We start from the raw sequence: 15,870 nt of genomic DNA, 5'->3' as shown, positions 1-15,870 counted from the left end.
AACAAAGTCGACTCCATCATCGCACCCCAACTCTGGGACATCATCAACACCTCCTTCGACTCCGCCACCTTCCCGGAGAGCTGGAAGCACGCCGAGATCAGCGCCCTCCTGAAGAAACCAACAGCGGACCCCACCGACCTCAAGAACTACCGCCCCATCTCGCTCCTCCCTTTTCATGCCAAAGTCATCGAGAAGACCGTCAACAGACAGCTTGCCGCCTTCCTCGAGACAAACGGATCCCTCGACCACTCGCAGTCCAGTTTCCGAGCCAACCACAGCACCGAGACCGCCCTCATCGCAGCCACTGACGACATCCGATCCCTGCTCAACAACGGGGAAACAGCGGCCCTCATCCTCCTGGACCTCTCCGCAGCGTTCGACACTGTCTGCCACCGCACCCTAGTGCAGCGCCTCAGCAACATCGGAATCCAAGAGAAGGCACTTGAGTGGATCATCTCGTTCCTCGCCGGAAGAACCCAGAGAGTCCGCCTCCCCGCGTTCAGATCCGCGGCCACTGAAGTCATATGCGGCGTACCACAAGGATCATCACTCAGCCCCACCCTCTTCAACGTCTACATGAGCCCCCTCGCAGCCATCGCACGCCAACACAACCTCAACATCATCTCCTACGCTGACGACACCCAGGTGATCCTCTTCCTCACCAACGACCCCGCCACCGCCAGAACCAGCCTACACGAAGGGATGAAAGACGTCGCCGAGTGGATGAAAAACAGCCGCCTGAAACTGAACTCAGATAAAAGACGGAAGTCCTCATCCTGGGATCATCGCCCTCCGCCTGGGACGACTCCTGGTGGCCCCCTGCCCTGGGCACCACTCCCAAGCCAACGGACCACGCACGTAACCTGGGCTTCATCCTGGACTCCTCCCTCTCGATGACCAGACAAGTCAACCCCGTCTCATCATCATGCTTCAATACCCTGCGCATGCTCCGAAAGATCTTCCGCTGGATCCCCACCGAAACCAGGAAGACGGTCACCCAGGCCCTCGTCACCAGCCGTCTGGACTACGGGAACACCCTCTACGCCGGAACCACAGCCAAACTCCAGAAAAGACTCCAGCGCATCCAGAACGCCTCAGCCCGACTCATCCTGGACATCCTGCGCCGCAGCCACATCTCTGCCCACCTGAAAGATCTGCACTGGCTCCCCATCAACAAGAGGATCATGTTCAGACTCCTCACCCACGCACACAAGGCTCTCCACGACATGGGCCCGAAGTACCTCAACAGCCGCCTCACCTTCTACACACCCACCAGCCAGCTCCGATCCGCCAGCCTCGCCCTGGCCTCCGTCCCAAGAATTCGGAAATCCACCATCGGAGGAAGATCCTTCTCCTACCTGGCAGCCAAGACATGGAACTCCCTCCCCACTCACCTTCGGCTGACCCAGGATCACCTCTCCTTCAGGAAACAACTCAAGACCTGGCTGTTCGAGCAGTAGCGACCCTCCACCCCTTCAGCGCCTCGAGACCCTTACGGGTGAGTAGCGCGCTATACAAATTTTGTGATTGATTGATTGATTGATTGATGGAGGGTAAAGTAAATTGATCAAATATTCTGAAGATAATTAAAAGATCAAAGTATCAGAACATATGGATACTGATAATGAAAATAAACTAATCAGCTTAAACTATTTCTGGGATGGGAAGAAATACCTCTAATGGAGAATAGGTGACTCCCACTCGAAGGGTCTATTACTTAGAAAGGGAAAGGCTTCTTAGGTATATTCTGCAAGAAATATAACGCAGGAGTAAAATACTAGAATATGTGCATAATACATGGAGTAAATATTAAAAAGAGTGGTCTACAGTTGTGACCAACTATTTACTGTAGAGAAGATATCCGATTAATTCTGTACTGATGCTTGAGTCCAAGTCACCAAGCAAACAACAAACCCACGATGTTCTGGGAACGGTGGTCCATAAATGTGTAGCTGCAGTATAATGAGAAAAGCAGCTCACATTATGGTGCTTTTAAGGAAATCAATCTATGTATAGTGCGAGTAGCGTAATTGTCGGTATGTACCTTTATGTATGAAAATGTCCAAGTAACTTTAAAGCCCGCATATGCCACCTGACATGATCGACCAGCAGGATGCAGAAGGCCATGAGGCCCAGCAGCCTCAGAGTCATCCTGACGGAAACAGGGGATAGAGGCTGAAAGATCTGAATCATAGCCCAAATATCCCGGACCCGCTGTTCGGAAGGATAAACCTGAAACTGCGTCGTGTCCAGAAACGCTCCGATGAAGAGGAGCTTCTGAGAGGGAGTCAGGTGCGACTTCAGTTTGTTTGATGGAGTACCCCAGCGAATGCAGGAGGTCGGCCATAGTCTGGAAGTGGGAGAAGACTGCCTGGGGCGATAGGGAAGACTGGAACCCCTGGCCTACGCAGATGAGCTGCGACCATTGCCATCACTTTTGTGAACACCCGAGGGGCGCTGGTATGGCCAAAGGGGAGCCCGGTATACTGAAAATGCTCGAGGCCTACCGCGAACTGCAGGTAACGCCGATGGGACGGCAAGGCAGGGATTTGAAAATAAGCGTCCTGCAAGTCTAACACTACCATCCAGTCTCCAGGGTCGAGGGCAGACAAGACCTGAACCAGGGTCAACATTTTGAACTTCTACTTCCGAAAGAAGGGGTTGACGTCCCTGAGATTCAAGATAGGACGTAGGCCCTTGTCCTTCCTGGGCACCAGAAAGTAGTGGGAATAGCAACCACGGCCTACTTGTGGGGCAGGAACGCGCTCAATGGCTACTTTGGACAAGAGAGCCATAACTTCCTGTTGGAGGAAGACCAGATGATCCCCCGACATAGAATGGTACTGGGGTGGCATGCCTGAAGGGATAGTCTCAAAGGGGAGGGAGTAGCCCCATCGGACTATCTGCAAAACCTACCTGTCCGACGTGATGGTGCGCCAGTGGGGAAGGTAATGGCGAATCATGCCGCCAACTGGCATTTGATGGGCCCAAAAAGGTTGGACTGGACTAGGAGGGTTTGGAGGCTACTGCAGAGGGGTTGGGGGAGGGGATGGGTTGACTGGTCTGCCCGCCGGCTCCCAGAACCACGTTGGTGGTTCCCTAGTCCTCAGCGGTGCTGAGGTTGAACAGCTTGCGCTGGCCTGTGGCTCTGGAAAGAACGTGTTAGGGCACCCCTTCCGTGGCCACTAAAGGGGCGGAAAGCAGACCGTGTAGGAAAAGTGGTGGAGAGGTCCAAGGTCTTGGCCGTAGCCTGGGAGACTTGAAGTGCTTTATCGCATTTTCTGCTTTGTCGCCTAATAGGCGACGGCCATCAAAAGGCATGTCCATCAAGGTGTTCTGGACATCCCCAGAAAAACCAGGCGTGAAGGCGAAGCGCCACGGACGTTGAAATGGTCCTACCCAGTGAGTCGGCGATGTCCAGGCCACAGCGAATGGTGAACTTTGCTGTATCTCTTCCCTCAGCAACAGCACGGGAGAGCATGGCCTGGGCCTCCTCTGGACACAGAGGCAGCACTTGCGCCACTGTACCCTACACAGAGTGGGAATAACAGCCCAAGAGCCATGCGGTGTTCACCGGCCGTAGCCCTAAGCTGGAGGAAGAAAACAACTTTTTCCCAAACTGATCCAGCTTCTTGGATTCCCTGTCCGGTGGTGCGGTAGGGAATGCGCTTTTGGACGCTGAGGATGGAGTACCAAGCTCTCGGGGGAGCGGTGTTGGGAGAGGAAAGTGGGGCGCCCGGGGCCGGGCGGTGGTGTTGAGCAACCATCCTATTCACAGGAGCCCCTGTGGTAGGCCTGGACCAGGTGAACAAAAGGATGATCGTGAGGGCTTCATTAAACGTCAGCAGGGGCTCCGAAGAGCTCACTGCCAGCTGAAGCACCTCTGTCAGGAGGTTAGTCCCGACTGCCACAGTAGGTAGCACGAAGGTTAGGGCCTCGGCCACCCTGCGCAACACCACTGCATAAGACGATTCCTCCTCCGTAGCCACGGTAGGAGGAGACAACATGCCAAGGTCTGGTGAGGTGTTCAGACCACAGGCAACCCCCAGTTCCTCTCTCCAGTCTGGATCATATTCTAACTGCGCAGTGAGTGGGTCCTCAGACCCCTCACAGTCCTCCTCACTCTCCTCTGGCTGCCAAACTGGCTGAAAATGGCCAGGGTGGAATGCAGGCACAAAAGTACCCATTGGAGTCGGACGACGACGGCCCGGCTCTGTATCCGCATCGGGGTGGAAGCCGGGGTCGACGCCGGCTGGAGGTCCAGCCGGCTGCAGATGTGGTGGAAGTGGAATCACACCGGTGGAGATGTTACGAGGCCGACCAGCGCTGATCCGGATCCAGGCCTGGATTCAAGGGGGCCCTGCGGACCAGAGGCCAGAGCCGCTGGCATCGAAAGCCTAGGGCCCCCAGCTGAGTCCCCTCGGCCAGAGGTGCACCAGAGGAGTCGGGCTTGCTAAAGATGGCATGCATCGCTTCGTAAAATTGACGAAGCTGGAGGAGGAGCCTAGCGCGCGCCTAAGATGGCCGCGTAGGTGAGCAGCTCCGCCGGACGGACCTCTCACCCAGACATCCTGAAGCACTGTCTTGTGCATGCGGCATCAGAACCCCACGGCTGCCGGCTCCTGCAACTCCTGTCCCGCTGCGATATCGGGGACCGGAGCACCGCGCTGTGAAGTTCCTGGCCTCTGGAGAGCCCTAAGCCTGGGGCTCAAGTTGCTGGTCCGGCCAGCCTTGAGTTTGTCAACACCCGCGGCCGCGACAGGAAGTGCCTCGTCATTTGGAGCTCCGCCTGTCTTGTTTCGATCGGGACAACAAAGACGGCCATATATACCTAGCTGAGGTCCCCTCCGGGTTGCTCCGGTGCCGGCGGGGACTGATTGTGGGCGTGGGGCACTTGGCTGGCAGACCGGCTGTGACCTTACTGTGTGCTAGTGTCCCTGAGGCTCTGAAACGGGCCGTGAGAGCCTCGGCCGGCGTTGGGGACCGCCCCCCCGGAAGCGGACTTGGTCCTGTTGTGTTGTCGGGGGACACCGTTGGAGGACGTTGGGTACCCCTCCAGCCCCCTGGAGCTACGGATCTGGTGGCGGGGTTGAACTGGCCGCGGACCCGGCTGCCCCCGCGGCCAGAGGTGGCCGGTCCCCTTGAGAAGTGAAGGCCGCTGGCGCCAGGGTGCGAAGTGGTATTGATCGGGCTGGAGTGGAGGCGCTTGGACTGCACTCGCTTGCAGGGGCCCCGCGTGTGGATGCTGGGACGCCCCGCATGCTGACTGGGGGCGATTGACCTGGCAGTGACTGTGCCCCGGGACGCGGATTTCGGCCGCTACTGTGATTGCTGGGGGCCCCTTCCAGCTGGGCAAGCGAGAAACGAGTCGGCTGGTGAAGAGCCACGACCCCTGGGGCGGATGACGCTGCGGGGCCTTGGGGGCCATTGCACTGGCCTTGCCTGAGGTGGGCTGCTGGGGAATTCTGATTGGTGATGTGGCCCTGGGGCAAGTTTTGTGGCCGCCCCCGAGGGGAAGCTCCTGGTGCCTGTTGTCTCCATCACCTTGTTGGTGTGGCTGCTGCTTCGTATCCTTTCCCCCTCGAGGGGCTCCCTCCCGGCTCACCAGTGACTGGGTGTTGGTAGCTGGAGAGTGACCAGTGACTGTCCGGTCCATGGATTTGTCGGCCTGATAACGTCTGTTGATGGGGGGGTCTGACTGAGTGCCCGGGGTGGGGCCATCGGATTGGCCCACTATCCTGGGGCCTGGAACGCTGAGGGGCCATGCCTTTGGACATATCAACAGCGCAGCCGGGTGCGGTGGTGGTTGCTCCGCGTATAGCTAGGAGCCTTGACTGCGGCTTAATCATGGCATCCAAACCTGACACTGAGAAGCCCCAATCTCGATCCTCCAAAGGTGCTCGTTATGTCCAGGCTAACAAGCTGGACCGCTATACAACGTCTAAGGGGTCCCCACAAGACTTGAGGAAAGTGCAAGACTCTGGCAAGGAATTGCCTGGCCCGCTGGTAGAACTGACGCTTCTCGATGTTATGGCGGCTATAGATGGGGTTAGAACATCCTTTGGACAGAAGATGGAGTCGCTTGACCATAAGCTGGATACAGTCACCATCGAGGTTAACCTTATCCGGGCGGATCTCACTAAAACTAGCGAGAAGGTCAAGTCCCTGGACATTAAAACAACGAGTCTGACAGACGACGTGGCCTCCTTGCAGCTGAAAATGCAGGAGCTCAGGCGGGCTGGGGAGCTTGCCAGCCGGAAGCTCGACGACTACGAAGGGAGGGCTCGGAGAAATAACGTCCGGATAGTGAGAGTCCCCGAAACGGCAGAAGGCCCGGCCCCTGATCTATTCGTGGAGGATCTTATTCTTGACCACCTTCAGCCCAAAGGTCTGAGTAATTTCTTTACAATCGAAAGGGCGCATAGAGTCCCGGGTGGAAGGCCGAAGCCGGGGGCTCCCCCACGTCCGCTGATTGCAAGAGTACTGAATTTCCGGGATCGAGACGCTATCCTGCAGGCCTCCAGGTCGGGGGGCCCTTTGAGGTTCAAAAATGCTGATCTCTCCTTCTACCCCGATTTCACGCAGACTGTCCAGAAACAACGCCAGGGCTTCCTGGGCGTCAAGGAGAGACTCCAGGAAAGGGTTGTGAAGTACGCCATGATGTTCATGATGTTTTCGGCCCGACTGCAGATTGAGCTTCACGGGAAACTGTTTTTTTGACAATCCAGACATCGCCTCAGACTGGTTGGACACGCATCCTGGGCCGGAGCCCGAGGCACCAGGGAACATGGAGGGGGGTGAAGTGTTAGCGCAGGAACAGGAATGACTCCGGAGAAGGCCCACGGGGTGTCCGATACGTATGTCTATATTATGGCTATGGGAGATCAGCGTTATTATTGCATGGGTGTTTAGGGAGGTGGAGGGGATGTCCTTTGGAGCCGTTTTCCTCTTCACAACAATATTTAGTTAGTTGATTAGTTAGAGTATTGGGCGACAGGCACACTACAAGTTGGGGTCAGGTGCAAGCCAGGTGCAGGGTGGGGGGGGGGGGGGGGTCGAGGGGCGGGGATGTGTTTTCTTTATGTGTGGTCGTATTTGTTGGCGTGTGACTGTGGGTTTTTTTGTTGTTATTTTTTAAGCTCAGGTGACAATATTGTTGCGCTCTGTTTTCAGCATGGGTCCGATGGCGCAGAATAATCATGTTTCGGGGACGAGAGTGTTGAGCTGGAATATATATGGCTTGGGTGACAAGAGCAAGAGGGGGATGGTTAGTCAACTTATTAGGCGACACTCCCCAGATGTGATTTTATTGCAAGAGACACATTTAGTTGGGAATAAGTGCATGGCCCTCCACAGGGGAGGATACAAGTTGGTGGTGCATGCTGGATTTACTACAGGCCCCAGAGGTGTCGGTATCCTGGTTAAGAATAGGTTTCCCTTAACGGTGCAGGCCACATGGGTTGACCAATGGGGCAGGTATGCCGGTATCTCCGGACAGGTTGGGGGGCCGACGTTTACCTTTCTTTCTATCTATGTGTTGCCTGGCCTTCAGTCTGAGACCTTTCTGGATTTAAGTAATATATTTCTCACGCTGCCTCTCGTGGTCTAGCCCTGGGTGGGGATTTTAATTCAGTGGTTGATGGGGAGCTTGATCGGAGTCCACCTCGGGTGCTTAAACAGTCGCAGAGATGGCTCTCAGAATTTTTAGATACGCTGGGACTGGTGGATAGTTGGCGAGTACGTAATCCATCGTCGACGCATTACACCCATGTTTCGGCTGCACACAGCAGCCTGTCCAGGCTTGATTACCTGTTGCTCCCTGCGGCGATGGTGTGCATGATCCAAGAAGTGCAATATCTTGGTCGGGGTATCTCTGACCACTCCCTGCTGTGGCTTTCCCTTACCCTTGCTATCCCAACAGTGGGTATAGTGGCTCCCATTGGTGCCTGGCGTTTGAAAGACCCTGCCATTAAGAAGGAGATTCTCCGGATGTCAGACTGTTATTTTATGGAAAACAAGGGATCGGTAGATTTTGCACAGTCCCTCTGGGAAGTGTACAAAACAGTCGCCAGAGGTGAACGGCTGTCTCTGGTGTCAGGGAAGAAAAGAGCGGGCCACGCAGATGTGGCACGGAAAGAGGCGGAAGTTATTCTCCTCGAGGAGAAGGTAACTAGGTCACCCACACAGGCGGGGCGTCATTTGTTGCAGCTCCAGGAGGAGGAGTATAAGAACCAAGTCAGGAATAGAGCGGTGGCTCAGCACAACGCTGTCCAGAGCCGTATCTATGAACATGGGGATAAAGCAGGGAAACTGATCGCATGGCTTGAGCACGTGGAACGTGCACCTAGGCTAGTACCTGAGCTGGAAGGGCCAGAGTCACGTAGGATCACAGAGCCACAGGCTGTGGCAGATGAGTTTTCTGATTACTACCGGAAGGTTAATGCGGCTGGTAGTGACTACTCGGAAACCGAAAATGCCGACCTGATTAAGGATATAGTTATGCCACGTCTGACGGAGGAAGACTGGAGCTTCCTCTACTCGGCTTTGTCCGACGAGGAGGTGGCTCAGGCTATTAGGCAGCTACGGTCGGGTAGGGCGACCGGCCCTAACGGGATACCCATTGACTTTTATAAGCTGAATGTCAATAAACTTGCTCCTCACATCCGTGCTTTGTTCGCAGAAAGTAAGGAAAAGGGGGTACTCCCCTATGATCAGCGGGTAGCCTACATAGTGGTCATACCCAAACCAGGCAAGCCCACAACACAATGTCCCTCCTATAGGCCATCTAACTCCTCAATGCGGAACCTAAGATACTTGCGAAACTCTTAGCCACCAGATTGATCAAGGTGATTACCACCCTGATCCTCCCGGACCAATCCGGGTTCACGCCGCGTCGTAACACGGCGCTCAATTTTTCGGAGGTTGCATGGAATCCTTGGCGGCTCCTCAAAAATCCATGAGCCAACTGTGTTGGTATCTCTTGATGCCACAATGGCCTTTGATAGGGTGGAGTGGGGATATTTGTTCGCTGTGTTGGCCAAGCTGGGCTTTTTTTCAGATGAATATATCGGTTGGGTGCGCCTGCTGTATGCGAACCCTCTGGCTAGAGTGGTCGTCAATAATTGTAAGTCCAGTGACTTTGCGTGGGGGAGAGGGACCAGGCATGGGTGCCCGCTGTCTCCACTGCTCTTCGCGCTCGCCATGGAGCCGCTGGCGGCCTGGGTCAGATGGGATAGGTCGATACGGGGTTTGCGGTGGACGCCTGACTGGGAAGAGAAGATCTCCCTGTATGCTAATGATGTCCTGCTCTATCTCACGCACCCAAAGGAATCCTTTTGCAACTTCCTTGATGTGCTTGTAGTTTTTGGCCGCTATTCTGGATTATCCATTAACTGGACGAAGTTGAGGCTTTTCGTGTTGGTGGGTGACCCGCCGGTGATCCCCGAGACTCGGACACGCCGGTGATCCCTGAGACTCGGACACACAGGATTCCCCTTGACCCCACTGTTTGATTGTCGCTATTTGATCCTGTATTGAGTTAATCTGATCCATGCTTTGGAATTGATTGCATTCCCTGAGAGCTCATTTTCTTTTGTAGTCAAGTCAAGTCAAGTCAGAGAATTTATATAGCGCACTACATACCCAGAGGGTCTCAAGGCGCTTAGAAAGGGGAGGAGGATTACTTGTCAAATATCCACGTTTTAAGTTGCTTTCTGAATGCTAGATGGTTCTGGGTAAGGCGAAGGTAAGCGGGGAGTGAGTTCCATGTTTTAGCAGCCAGGTATGAGAAGGATCTGCCTCCCATGGTGGTCTTATTGATGCGAGGTACAGTGGCGAGGGCATGGCTGGAGGAACGTAGTTGGCGGGAGGGGGTGTAGAAGGACAGTCGTGAGTTGAGGCATTCGGGACCGATGTCGTAGAGTGATTTGTGTGCGTGGGTTAGCAGTCGGAAAGTGATTCTCTTATTGACGGGTAGCCAGTGGAGGTCTTTCAGGTGACCAGAGATGTGTTCGTTGCGCGGGATGTCTAATATGATCCTGGCTGAGGCGTTTTGGATTCGTTGGAGTTTCTTCTGGAGTTTAGCGGTAGTACCTGCGTAGAGGGTGTTTCCGTAGTCCAGTCGGCTCGTGACCAGAGCATGGGTGACTGTTTTCCTTGTTTCGGTGGGGATCCAGCGGAATGTTTTTTTGAGCATGCGAAGAATGTTGAAGCAGGATGAGGATACGGCGCTGACTTGTCTGTTAATTGAGAGTGAAGAATCCAGGATGACGCCTAGGTTCCGTGCGTGGTTTGTCGGGATGGGTGCTTTTCCAAGGGCTTCCGGCCACCAAGAGTCGTCCCATGCAGAGGGGGATGTACCTAAGATGAGGACTTCTGTTTTGTCTGAGTTCAGTTTCAGACGGCTTTGTTTCATCCATTCGGCAACTTCTTTCATTCCTTCGTGTAGGTTGGTTTTGGCGGTGCTGGGGTCATTGGTGAGAGAAAGGATTAGTTGAGTGTCATCCGCGTAAGAGATGATGTTGAGGTTGTGTTGGCGGGCGATGGCCGCGAGGGGGCTCATGTATACGTTGAAGAGGGTGGGGCTGAGTGAGGATCCTTGTGGTACGCCACAGATGACTTCAGTGGCCTCGGACTTGAATGGTGGGAGGCGGGCTCTCTGGGTTCTTCCGGTGAGGAACGAGGTGATCCATTCAAGTGCTTTTCCTTGTATTCCGATGTTATTGAGGCGTTGTATTGTCATATTGTTTAATAAAAAGAAATTAAAAAAAAAAAAAAAAATTGACAAAGCTGGGCATGGGTCGCTCCTGATCCGGAGATGGGAAGGCTGGAGTCGACCCAGAAGGCTCCACAGGCGGAGCAGCTCGAGTGGCACCACCTGCACCCTTCGTCGCGTTGGCCAACAGACATGGGGAAGTCGAAGAGCGACAATGCTTTTTTGACTTCTTCTTGTTCGTTGACTTACCTGACCCCAAGTGTGAAGACTTCGATGAGGAGTGATAATGGCTCCGCGATCAGTCCCGTGACCTACCACGCGACCCGGAACTCGAACGATGTGGAGCCAACTGCCGGGCTTCGAGGAGCTTTCAGGACTGCTCACACATAGACTTCGGGGCCATGGTCCAGCAGTCGGAGCACGACTTGGGGTCGTGGTCGCTCTCCAGGCAGTAGAGGCACACGAGGTGCCGATCCATCACCGACATCAGTAGAGAACAGGAACCGGAGACCTTGAAACCGGGCATCCCTCGCTCACGAGGAGATGATGTAAGACTCCAAAAGAAGTTGACAAAAAGTCAGTCAAAAATTGACTGGGGGTACCGCGCTCTCCATATCTGCGCTTGCTGGCCCGGGAAAAGAAAGAACTGAAAGTAACTTCCGCAACGTCATCCTGGCGACCGCGACACAGATGACGGATGCAGAGTCGACCGACGCACAGGGATACTGCTGACGAAAACCTTTCTGGATACAGTCTGACAACTAGGGAATATTCTAAGGTAAGGAATCTATAACTAACTGTTTCTTTCAGATACATGTGAATAAGCGATTGATGAATTTTATAGAGAACAAGAATCTCTTACACAAGACCCAATCAGGGTTCCGTGCTCAATATAGCACGGAATCAGCTCTGCTATGGGCCTCTGAATCTTAAACTCCTGGATGATAGTGGCAAAAAGGCAGCAATGATAATGCTAGGCTTACGTGCAGCATTTGAAACAGTATCCTATGGCCTTCTGAGGTGGCTGGCTTCCTTTCTTCAAAATCGTACCTTCCAGTAATAAACGACCTTTCTCTTCTGAGGTTTTATCGTTGCGGTAGAAGGTGACCCAGGGCCCTGCTTTGAGCCCTACGCTAGTTAATCCTTATATGCACCCCCTTGCAGAGGTCGCCAAGCGACACGATGTTTAACATCATGTCATATGCAGATGACACACAGCTGATCATCACTCTATCATGGGATGAGGGAGTTGCTGCAGCTCGGTTCAGACCTTGTCTGGCTGAACTTGCAGAATGGGTGGATCAAAGCTGCTGAATGCCAGCAAAACTGAGGTTCTCATCCTGGGTAAGCAGCCCTCGATCTGGTCCTCCACTTAGTGGCCAGATGTATTGGGTCCTGTACCGGATCTTAAGGCAAAAGTGAAGAACATGGGGATCTGGTATGATGTGACTTTAACAATTGACTTGCCTGGCGGGGAAGTGTTTTGGCATTATTAAACTTTTTAACAAAATCCTCGGCCTCCTCCCCAAAGCGAACAGGAAAACAATAGCCCATGCCCTGGTTATGTTCAGGATGGGCTATTGTAAGGTATTATACATTGGTGCTATGCAAGGAAGCCTGCAACAGCTTCAAAGAGTACACAATGCAACTGCTCAACTACATCTAAATCTCTCTAGGCATTATCCCTCGAGACCTGCTCTTGCTAAACTGCACTGGCTCCCTGTGAACAAAAGAGTTTCCTTCAAAGCCTTGTGTTGGTGCATTTATTCCCTCCGGTGAGGCCGTACCAGCCTAATAGAAGACTTAGGTCGGCCAGAATGGTGCTCTTGCTGTGGTCCCTAGCATTAAAAGAGCACACATGGGAGGACGTTCTTTTAGCTTTTTAACCCCAAAATTATGGAACACTCATCCCACTTATCTGAGACGGGAATGCCCAAAAATCATTTTTCGATAGAAACTCAAGACATATATCTTAAGAAAGATCCAGGGTCTGTAATTGAGTGGTCTGCTTTGCGTGTACCTTTTCTTTTGGGCTTACTTTTTAGCCCTTTCTTCTTATGATTAGTTAGTCTGGATGATTCCCCTTTTACTCAAAGTGTGGTAGAAAATATGAGCCGTAGAAGCCTCTGAGAGGAGTAAAATTCAAAGTCTTTTCACTTCATTAGCTCGTCACCAGTTCATGTGTGGTGGATAGGTGGTACATATTACAATGTTAAACAGGCACATTTTGTAAGTAATGTTTTAATGTTTCCAAATAGGATTTTCAGCTTGACAAGGCCGAATAATTGAAATATATGAATCCATGAAAGACCCAAGGCTGGAGGGAGTAATACATTTTTCCATCTTGCTTTCTATTATCAGCAGAAAGAAATGCAATTGATGGTTTTTGAGGGGTGCTGTGGACAAGAGAGATTATGCAGAAACCCTTAAATGTATAATAATGTGACAAACTTGACCTGCCACTGTATGTCTGAATCTGAATAGGAAGTAATAGACCGAACCTCGCTTACAAGTTCTGCGGAAATGGGACGGGCAATTACCACAGCCGGGAAACACCATTGCCCCAGGTTGAGGTATTTACAGTGTGTGATAAACACCATCTATTCTGAATTTTCAATTTAAAAATAGGTATTAATAGCACAATCAATACTTGAAACATTAAATTCCATGTCGTACCTTTTTTCAGTCATTTTCCCTGGATAAAATTCAGTGGTCTGACCTGCCGAAATAGGTCGCTAAAACTCCAGTGGTATGATAATTATCAAACAACTTGGTATTCTGATCCATGGCCAAACTTTTGTTTGTGCAAGGGTCAGAATTTAGGCTTGAACTTGAAAGCAGGGCCTAGGTGTCTCAATAAAGCAATAATGAGACGCAGGTCATCCATGTACGGAAATAAACATGCAAGGTTTCAATTCCCCGAGCTTTCTTCACTCAAAAACAAAATAAAGACAATAACAAAAATATGGGTGTGGTGGCCTTTTTACAACACAATGTAATCGGGAAGAAGGGGTAAAAAAAAAAATATAAAGGAAAAAAGGAATAAGCGATTAGAGATTACAATATGCCTCAACAAATTTATTCTGCAATAGCAATAAACGGTGAAAATCTGTCTCACACATGTAAGATATATTTGTCAAAGTATTTAAGACTATTAATGGGATCATTTAGTCCATGCTCAATATCATTTGAAAAGTAGCACAATTAAAGTGTGAGAGGTAATTCCAATCAGGTGGATGGTACCTTCTGTAACAGGCGATAGCTAGAATCACTTCCTCGACACAAGGATTCATCCAACAAAGCTTTCAATCTTTCCGCAGAATCCTTGCTCTTCGAATGCAGGTATCCAAGCGCCTTCACAAACACTGGATCAAGCTCGGAATTGACTGCAACCGCCATCGTGACTGAAACAAAATCGGAGTCATTACTTGTAACATGCATCTTGAAACAGGATGACCTTTGGGGAATTAACTTTATAATCAACTTTCTTGAAGAATAGGTCACAATGTGCGAGCAGATCTACTAGAGACAAGAAACCACAAGCATTGGAAATGCAATAGGTCTCGCACCATTAGAGTTAGTGCTTTTAGAATTGTTTATGGGTTTTTTTTGTAAATGTTTAGCATTTTTGTTTCCTGTAGCCAATGCTAAAGAATTACAAATAAAAAAAGCCATAAACATTTCTTAAAGCTCTAACTGAAATGGTCTGAGACCTATTGCACTGTGTGAGGGTGAGTGAGGGTGAGTGAGGGTGAGAGTGGGTGAGGGTGAGGGGTTGAGGGTGAGTGAGGGTGAGGGGTTGAGGGTGAGTGAGGGTGAGTGAGGGTGAGTGAGGGTGAGTGAGGGTGAGTGAGGGTGAGTGAGGGTGAGGGTGAGCGAGGGTGAGGGTGAGTGAGGGTGAGGGGTTGAGGTTGAGGGTGAGGTGTTGAGGGTGAGGGTGAGTGAGGTGTTGAGGGTGAGTGAGGGTGAGGGTGAGTTAGGGTGAGGGGTTGAAGGTGAGTGAGAGTAGTTGAGGCTGAGTGAGGGTGAGTGAGAGTGAGGGTGAGTGAGGGGTTGAGGGTGAAGGTTTGAGGGTGAGGGTGAGGGGTTGAGGGTGAGTGAGGGTGAGGGGTTGAGGGAGGGTGAGTGTGGGTGAGGGTGAGTGAGGGTGAGGAGTTGAGGGCGAGTGAGGGTGAGGGTGAGTGAGTGTGAGGGGTTGAGGGTGAGTGAGGGTGAGGGTGAGTGAGGGTGAGGCTGAGGTGTTGAGGGTGAGTGAGGGTGAGTGAGAGGTTGAGGGCGAAGGGTTGAGGGTGTGAGGGTGAGGGGTTGAGGGTGAGTGAGGGTGGAGGGTGAGGGGGTGAGGGTGAGGGGGTGAGGGTGAGGGTGTGAGGGTGTGGGGTGAGAGTGTGGGGTGAGAGTGAGGGGGTGAGGGTTAGGGGGTGAGGGTTAGGGGGTGATTGTTAGGGGGTGTGAGCGTTAGGGGGTGTGAGCGTTAGGGGGTGTGAGCGTTAGGGGGTGTGAGGGTGATTGTGAGTGAGGGGGTGTGAGGCTTCGGGTGTGTGACGTTGCGTGAGTGTGAGTGTGTGTGAGGGTGAGTGAGGGTGTGAGAGGTGTTGTTATGCAGAGGGTGTGTGACGGTGTGTGAGGGTGAGGGTGTGTGAGGGTGAGTGTGAGTCATTGTGAGGTGTTGAGGGTGAGTGAGGGTGAGTGAGGGGTTGAGGGTGAGTGAGGGTGAGGGTGGGTGAGGGTGAGTGAGGGGTTGAGGGTGAGTGAGGGTGAGGGTGGTTGTGGCTGAGGGTGAGGTGTTGAGGGTGAGTGAGGGTGAGTGTGAGTGAGGGTGAGGGTGAGTGTGGGTGAGTGTGAGGTGTTGAGGGTGAGTGAGGGTGAGTGTGGGTGAGGGTGAGTGAGATTGAGAGTGAGTGAGGGGTTGAGGGTGAGGGGTTGAGGGTGAGTGAGGGTGAGGGGTTGAGGGTGAGTGAGGGTGAGTGAGGGTGAGGGGTTGAGGGTGAGTGAGGGTGAGTGAGGGTGAGGGTGATGGGGTTGAGGGTGAATGAGGGTGAGGCGTTGAGGGTGAGTGAGGGTGAGTGTGGGTGAGGGTGAGTGAGGGTGAGGGGTTGAGGGTGAGTGAGGGTGAGTGTGATGATGATCTCATAGATGTGTCTCTGGGAAGGGTGCCT

General features: G+C 52.5%; 1 protein-coding gene across 1 annotated transcript in view; it reads right to left on the bottom strand.

Moving 5' to 3' along the window:
• The window catches only part of INTS12 (integrator complex subunit 12), a 123,800-nt gene that overhangs the window by 63,273 nt on the left and 44,657 nt on the right, over positions 1 to 15,870 (bottom strand). Inside the window, exon 2 of the mRNA XM_086962036.1 lies at positions 13,958 to 14,118. Within this exon, the coding sequence (XP_086818162.1) occupies positions 13,958 to 14,113 (156 nt within the window). The 5' untranslated portion in view covers positions 14,114 to 14,118. The remainder of the gene's footprint in view (positions 1 to 13,957; positions 14,119 to 15,870) is intronic.

The sequence above is a fragment of the Lissotriton vulgaris genome, chromosome 3_1, assembly GCF_964263255.1.
Source record: "Lissotriton vulgaris chromosome 3_1, aLisVul1.2, whole genome shotgun sequence".
NCBI classification, from domain to species: Eukaryota; Metazoa; Chordata; class Amphibia; order Caudata; family Salamandridae; genus Lissotriton; species Lissotriton vulgaris.
Note: the sequence above shows the minus strand (reverse complement) of the source record. Positions and strands in the feature narration are given on the sequence as shown.